General features: G+C 42.6%; 1 protein-coding gene across 8 annotated transcripts in view; it reads left to right on the top strand.

Moving 5' to 3' along the window:
- Positions 1-8,421, top strand: part of ZNF711 (zinc finger protein 711) — a 55,333-nt gene that overhangs the window by 36,297 nt on the left and 10,615 nt on the right. For 7 of the 8 annotated variants that reach the window (XM_056359322.1, XM_056359324.1, XM_056359321.1 and 4 more), the window contains 3 exons: positions 352-5,171; positions 6,890-6,971; positions 7,796-8,045. In XM_056359322.1, the coding sequence (XP_056215297.1) occupies positions 352-1,529 (1,178 nt within the window). In that variant the 3' untranslated portion in view covers positions 1,530-5,171; positions 6,890-6,971; positions 7,796-8,045. The remainder of the gene's footprint in view (positions 1-351; positions 5,172-6,889; positions 6,972-7,795; positions 8,046-8,421) is intronic. The other variant, XM_056359323.1, reaches the window with a different exon arrangement.

Raw genomic sequence — 8,421 nt, forward strand, 5'->3', positions numbered from 1 at the left:
TTCCTGTGTCCTTCCCCCCTCCAATTCTGTGTGTAGAAGATTAATATTTTTTGCTATTCGGAGTCAATACACTTAGGACTGATGCAATTCGTTAGAATTTTGCAAGCTATTAAAAAGTAATCATGGAGATACTTGCTGCACATACGGTATTACTGGTCTGTTTGAGCAGTTTCTAAAACAAAACTATATAAACGATAGGTGCTGTGGATTGCTTGTTTTTAAACTACTGAACCATTCTCTTGTCTGCTGCAAGTGTAAGTGCATGAATCTGAACAGCAGTTGGCTGATTTAAAGCTTCTTAATCAGTAAATTTGTTTCCTTCATAACTTGTTTTTGTTTGTTTAAAAACAGCTGTTATAATAGGTCCTGATGGACAGCCCTTAACAGTTTACCCTTGTCATATTTGTGGGAAAAAATTTAAATCCAGAGGATTCTTGAAAAGGCATATGAAGAATCATCCAGATCATATGATTAAGAAGAAATACCAGTGTACAGACTGTGACTTTACAACTAACAAAAAAGTAAGTTTCCACAATCATCTGGAAAGCCATAAACTTATAAATAAAGTTGATAAAACCCATGAGTTTACAGAATATACGAGAAGATACAGAGAAGCAAGCCCGTTGAGTTCTAATAAACTAATACTGAGGGACAAGGAGCCTAAGCTACACAAGTGCAAATACTGTGACTATGAAACTGCAGAGCAGGGACTACTCAATAGACATCTGCTTGCAGTTCATAGTAAGAACTTCCCTCATGTGTGTGTGGAGTGTGGGAAAGGATTCCGTCACCCATCAGAGCTGAAAAAGCATATGAGGACCCACACTGGGGAAAAGCCATACCAGTGTCAGCACTGTGTCTTCAGGTGTGCTGATCAGTCCAATCTGAAAACTCACATCAAAACCAAACACGGGACTGATCTGCCCTTTAAATGTGAGCACTGTCCCCAGGCGTTTACAGATGAGAAGGAACTGCAGCAGCACACAGAATTGTTTCAAGGGCATAAGACTCATCAGTGTCCACATTGTGACCATAAGAGCACCAATTCAAGTGACCTGAAGCGACACATTATTTCAGTGCACACAAAGGATTTTCCCCACAAATGCGAGGTATGTGAAAAAGGCTTCCATCGTCCATCCGAGCTCAAAAAGCATAGTGAAACCCATAAAGGTAAAAAGATACATCAGTGTAGACACTGTGACTTTAAAACATCAGATCCTTTTGTACTTAGTGGGCATATCCTCTCAGTTCACACCAAGGACCTGCCTTTTAAATGCAAAAGATGTAAAAGAGGATTTAGGCAGCAAAATGAACTTAAGAAGCACATGAAGACCCACAGTGGAAGAAAAGTTTATCAATGCCAGTATTGCGAATATAGCACTACGGATGCGTCAGGCTTTAAACGACATGTAATATCAATACACACAAAAGACTATCCCCATAGGTGTGAGTATTGCAAAAAGGGATTCCGTAGACCATCTGAAAAAAATCAGCATATAATGAGGCACCACAAAGAGGCCATAATGTAATATATGATCTCAAGAAGGAAGCAATTTAGAAACTGTGATACGCTAATTGGGGAAAAAAAAAATATCTCATGAACTGTTTCTCCTGGTTTCAAAGCTTGATATTAAATCATAACTTTACATTCTTTGTATTAAAAGTCTTAAAAGTATTAGGGTTGACAGGGGATCTCATAGCCCTATGATTGTTGCTTATCAGAACCTAAAGAGCACTACAGAATGCAGAAGGATGGATGAATGTCTTAAATTTGCAGAAAGATGGATGAATGTCTTCAAATTAGTAGTATTACATATTGTTAAGTGATAGAAGACAAAACGAAGATGACTGTGTTACCCATTTTGTCAGTAACAGCATTTGTCTCCAATATGAAAACAGTTCCGATACATGGTGGGGTTATTTACAAATTGTTTGCAAAGGCAACCGAGTCTTAACTTCTTGTGCAGTTTTTAAAGGAGAGTATTAGTCAGTCACTTGATCATAACATTTTAAAATCGTGCCTAGAAATTAAATTCCAGAACTGGTCAAATTGGGGGAGGGGGGGATTTTATTTTATTTTATTTTATTTCCTTTTTAAACATTTCATTGGGGAACTTTCTCGTTTCCTTTATTAGTTTAGGTCCAACAAGCAATTTTCTTTAATGGTTTTCAAAGCTGCTAACCTATTTTATTGCAGGAAATGATGTTTAAAATACAGCATTATGTTATGGTCTCAAAGGTGGTGTTCTGGTGCTAGGGTTAAAGATGTGTATGTATATAATTTCCCTTTTTTATCTGAAACTGCAGTTGAATGTTGTTCAGTATGGCACATATAACAAAATTAACTTTGAATTTGACTTTTTTTTAAGGATGAAATGGATGCAGCTCATAGTGTTGTGACTCAACACTTGATTTTTTTTCTCGCTACTTTAAAGTCTTCTCTAAAAAATTAAAGTTGAAAATGTAGGGTTTTTTAATTAAATTTCAAAGTACTTAGAAGTTCTTTAGGGCAGTGTTCTTAACAGGTGTGACTGTTACTGTCCTACCTGCTAATATGAAATTTTCAATATAGACATAAAATTGCACCTTTTAATCAATTCTTTAAAAAAATTCTATACGATACTATAAACATGCATTTTCAATCTGTAAGAAAGTATATATGCAGTATTTAACCAGAAAAATACGCTGCCACTAGAGTTTGGAGGTGGATCTTCAGTTTACAGTGTATACATTTAAAATATGCATCCCTTTAAACAATGCTTTGTGTTAGCATGCTGCAAATCAAATGGCGCTTAATATAACAAGCTGGTCTAGGGCTATTTAATGAAAAACCTGTTCATAAATGTTATGCATATAATGTGTATTTTTTACTTTTTTAGTTGCTTCATGTTTGCACACAGCTGTTCACATGAGAAATTGTAACTTCATGCTATATTGTGGCTTTGTGTTTCAGATAATGTTCATATTTTGTTTTTGCACCAGATGAGAATCAGTTCCTTGAGAATAAATTTTTTTTATATTTCTAAACTTCAGAAAGTTAAATTTGGGAAATCTCTTAGAAAAATACGTGTTTTATGTGGCTGTAAAAAATGATGTACACGCTGTAAAATAAGATTGTCACTGTTATGTGGGATTATTATTTCTAAATGTGTTACTCATCGTAACGGGCATACAATAAAACGCATCTCTTGCACTCCAATTTTTTTGGAGTTTGCTTTTCATTTATGGTGTTTAGGAATGTCTCATTCTGTGTAAATTTGCCTGGTATTTTTAATTATGTTATTCAGTAATTAATGTGTAGTAACACTTCCAGTAAGCAGGTTACCTGAGGTATGTTTATCAGACTACTGAGGGGAAGGTACTGCTGTTTTACTTGACTAACCCTTTAAAGTTACAGGTAATGGATTTGTGCTTGTTTCTGAAACAGTTACCAAATGTGACACTGACATTCCTTTGAAATTCTTTCCCTTAAGTAAAGGTAGAGCATAAAACTTCTCACATATTTTGGGAAAAGCCAGGTAGGTTTTGTCTTTCTATCTGTGTAATAAGAGCAGCTTGCAAAATGAAATGCTAAAAATACTGCTGTCTTTAATTTCCCTTTCTTTTTAGAATACTTGAATTATGACAACAGTAATAGATTAAGAACTTTTAAGAAGAGAGTGTGATACTAAATGAACTCTTCCATCGAGGATTTCCACGGGCTTTTATTTAGCCAGTGAACTCATCGGTGGTGTATTAAACCCCAGAAATGATGCAGACGTGAATGTATTCATCTGGTTTTTGTTTACGCTACTTCTTTTTGTATGTCCAGCAATCAAAGGAGGAGGCCGTAGGATTCCAAGAAAATCTTGAGATCAAAGTTGTGGCTTTTTGACAATTTTAATGCTTTATTCCTGGACGTTATGTTGAATACATAGACTGAAGGAGTTTCTTCATAGCAGACTGGAGATGATGATTCTGACTCTGTGACAAAGCACATGTCCATGCTGGCTCATTTTTCCACCTTATGGATGGATGGAATAATCAGGTACTTGAGTATTTTAATCATTTGCTGTAGCCAACTTTGTAGAAGGACTTAGTCCCACGTTGCCTAAGGGTCCGTCACAGTTCATGGGACAGAACAGCACGCGGGGGCTGGAAATGACAGGAATGACACTTGTGAAGAGCAGCGTTGCGGTCAGCTGTGTGAAACCCCGCCACAGTGCGTTGGCCATGGCATTTGGGTCGTGTTTGGTATCTGTTAGTGTTCATACTCGGTATTCACTGGTGGCCTGTATTAATGTTTACACTTCACAGTGTATGTTTGAGGAAAACAGTGGTGTTTCTTCCAAGGAGTGCAGTGAAAGCCTTTGAGCTTTACACGTCCGATAGTTTAAAATGAGCGATGTGGGTTATTTGGTTGTGGCGGGCAGTTCAGTGTAAGATTGTGTTTTGTTCGGCGTCGGTGAGCGGTATCTGCTGCTCTTCGGAGCGTGGGGCGGCAGGGTTTGGCACCTGGGGTTTCTGCTGCGTCTGGTTTTTTATTGTCCTAAAGCTACATACGGTAAAGGGTGCAAAAAAAATTTTAACTTATTCAATGATAGTATGTAGTGAATGCTGGATAAAAGTTTAATTAATTTACGGTTTCATCGTTATATTGTAGAATGATTAACTTCTGCAACTTTGTATTACAGAAATTGAAATTGGGATTGAGGTTTTAACAGTCTGTAAGTCCACCTCATGCTCTTTTCTTTTTAATTAAGGAAAAAAATACCATACCTGTTGGAACATGAAAAACGTTCCTCACAGATTGTAAAGGTGTAAGGGAGGGGACAGTGGTTGGAAGCCCATGTCTGTGGTAGGTTGTTACCCACTAAGGTACAGATACGGGAAGGCGTGTAGGACGTGGAGCGGCGCAGCCCGGTGCGATGCTGTGTGTGAGCCCTGCTCTCGGCGGTGGCTGCAGAAGCGTGTGGTCACAGCCAGCCCTGCCCAATGTGAAGTCTGGAGTGACCGGCTTTCTGTGGCTGGCTAATTGCATTAGCATTTTGAACGTCTCTTTCTTGATATTAATTGTCTCTTCCTCTCTCGGCAGCAATGGACAATGAAACCTAGCTGAGAAGAAAAACTGTGGAAACAAGGTCTGGCTAAGAGAGGAAGAGCCTTGGGACTGAACCCGCACAGTGTTAAGGGTAATGCAGTACTACCCGTGCTGTTGAATTTTCCAACAGTTTGAAAAAATAAGTTTGTCGGACTTTTTGCTTGAGCGGTGGTTTTAGAATTCAGTAGCTTGTGACAGCACTGCAAGAGTGCGTGCTTCTGCTCAGCCCTTTGCTGCTTCTGGCCAGTGCTGCTTAGGTACTGATGCCTTGAGGCTGGATTTATGTGGTGGTCTTTGTAATCCCACCAGTGATTCCGCTCCTTCTCCCAGAGCGGACACCTGCCTGTGTCGAAGATTCTTGTAACTCTGTCCAAGCTGGATGGTGAATAGGCCAAGGAGGGGGTGGAAGAGGTTAGGAGGGCTCTGGTGGCTTTTAAAAAAAAAGAGAGTAATAATGTGGATGGAAGGAGGAGGGAATTGACAGGAGAAAGCCTGTGCAATGTTGCAGGTGTGACATGGGGCTGTGGACGAAAGGATGTAGAATTTGGGGTTCGGGAAGGGAAAATAAAGGAATGTACCTGCTATACCAAGAGAAACCTGAGAGGAGGTGGTATTACATGCAATGCTCTTTGTGTATGTTTGAGTAATTTAGGATCTTTTCACATATATCTTGTGTATGTATTCATGCAACAGAGGGTAAGACTTGGGTAGAACCTTCCACCCCTGCCCCCATGTTTCCCCAGTAACTGAAATTCTGTAACTGAAGCAGGCGGTTGGTTGGTATTGGTGATGTGAAAAGGAAGTGACTAGGAAGTGGTGGTTTAAATCTTCTGAAATGTAAGAATAAAATTTCACCTGAATTGTCAGCAGTTTGAGGCACAGTTCCTAGATTCTTTTCAGTGAATCCCAGTAAATATTTCAGAGAATTTGGGATGGCTGTTGTATTGTTACCGTGGACGTGTCATGATTTTAAAAATGCTTCTTGTCAAATCACAGTAGAATTTGCCTCTCAGTACTTCACGGGTCCCTGCTCTGTGTAGTCCGTCCTGCCCGGCTGGCTCCCTCCCCCGAGCTGGCAGCAAACGCCTCCTGTTGCCCAGACCAGTGAGGCCCTTGGGGTGGGACAGAGTGCTCTGCAGGCAGGTCCTGCTGGCTCACTCTCACAGCAGAGGAGTTCCTAACTGGTGGTGAGAACAAGTGAAAGAGAGACACTTAAACCACCTGTGAGCCGTGCGAGCACTTTGACTTACATGTTGAGTTGAATGATAAAAGTTGGTGGTGCCGTGTTTTCTTACTCGTCCTAAAAACTCTTGAGTGGTGCCTCCCATCACTGTGAGGTTGCACGGTCTCTGTTCTTGCAGTGGCACCTGTTAGTAGACGCGACACTCCACCACCGCGCGTGCCTGCCTTAGCCCAGTGTACGTGCACCTGCCCCTCCGCCCGTTCCCACGGAGGGCTTTGAGCCGTCCTGCTGAAGCCACCCTCACTCGGCCAGTTACTACAGCTCTGTCCCCGCACCGCCAGTTCCTTCCCCAGTACGGGGGAGGAGGGGTGACCTTGCTGTGATGCTGCTCGCTGCCGGGGACCGCCTGGGCTGTGTCTGGGTTTCTCCTCACCTGCTGCTGCCTGTGATGTGCAGACGCATCGTGGTGGCTTGAGCAAGCCGCGAGTTTCACAAACCTGTGGAAGGCTTGCTCTGAAATGTCAGATTTGTTTACTGGTTTTTACTTGAATGACTAAGAACTAAAAGCCAGGAGCAGTTAAAAGTGATTCATGTCTTGATCATCATCTGTGGTTTTGTTTCTTCAGGTTTCAGATGCCCACAATTAAAGGTAATGAAATTGCAAAAGAAACTACGGAGGAAGGCCGGCAGAGCGCTCTCAGGGTCGAGGTAAGTTCCCCGGCTTGATGCAAAGCCTGTGTCACCTCTTCAGGCAGGACGCTAGAGCGGTCGGTCACCTCCGAGCCAGCGCTCTGCTCGGCTTTTGTTTTACAGCTGAGGCAGGGACACAGCTGCGTATTGCAAGAGTTGTGTGGGAACGTCAGTGATAGAAACCAGAGCAGAGTGTGCTCCTCTTCAGTGTAAGAACAAGGACCCCTGCGCCGTTCAGGCCGCGAGGGCTTCATTCATAGCACCGCGGGTAAAGACGCACAGTCCGGGTGGGCGGGCGGTATCTGTGGTGTTGTGAATACATTAAGTAAATGCTGTCTTTGTTTTTTCTGACCTGTTTATAATTGGGGTGTTAACTAGCATTTACAGAGATGAGTAAATGAGAAAAATGTGTTTCTGTAAACTCCAGCACAAATGAGGTTAGGTAAGTCGGTTTCAGTTCAACAGGAAAGAGGCAATAGCTGAGACTACAGCAGCTAACATGCACTTCTGTAACAAAAAAGTGGTCTGCTTTTTTAAGTAAATCTGGTTGGAAAACAAAACCAGCCCCAAAGGGCCATTATGCTTCATCTGCTAGTCTGATCTGGCCTTCTGACAAGTGTCTGTTGCTGTGTGTTATCTGAGTAAAATGTGGTACGAGCACTGTCAGCTCCGCAGCATTTACAGCGTACAAAAGTCTTACGATACCCGAAGGAGCAGCAGCGAAGCCGATGTTTGGTACGGCACAGCGCTGTCTCTCCTGTTCTGATTGGCAAAGCAGGCTTTTTTAAATAGCACATGTTGCCCTTCAGGTGTGGGGGCATCACGATGTTTTCACATTTCAGATGACGCCAGCTGTATGTGCGCTGTGACACTGCACCCCAGGCCCCGGGGCTCCGCTCAGAGCCGCACGGCACGCTCCGGCCGGCAGCGCCACGTCACCTTCAGCCACAGAGCGTTAAGGAAGCCCTGGCTGGTGAATGCGCTATCCAGGAGTGCCCAGCGCGCCCATTAATAACTCGTGTTTCTGCTGCTCGTAGCTTCGCCTGAGCCATTGGAGTAACGCGCCCAGCTGAGATCACGGCAAAGACCACAGTAAGTCAGAATTACTCTGCCTCCCTCAGTGGGGGTGACTGCACAGCTGGGCACGGCGAGCGGTGGGATGGCATTCAGCAGACGCGGTGTTCTCCCCCTTCTGTGTCTTGTTTAACGTTTAGGTCACTGAAGTTGAAGAGTCTTCCAATGACACTGTAACTAAAATTAACTGGGGTAGAATACACCCTTTATCTAAATGCTATACAGAAGGGAGTGGTTTGTTTTAAAAATTTAGTAATTTTCAACTTATTAGAACCTCTTTCTATAGAGCCAGGCTAAAGTGATGTCATTTGCTGGTGCAGGCCCTCAAGGGCCCTCGCAGCGCAATGAGCAGGGTCTGTGCTCGGCTCCTTCTCCCACTTACACGTGGACACCC

This window comes from Falco biarmicus, chromosome 14 (assembly GCF_023638135.1).
Source record: "Falco biarmicus isolate bFalBia1 chromosome 14, bFalBia1.pri, whole genome shotgun sequence".
In the NCBI taxonomy this organism is placed as follows: Eukaryota; Metazoa; Chordata; class Aves; order Falconiformes; family Falconidae; genus Falco; species Falco biarmicus.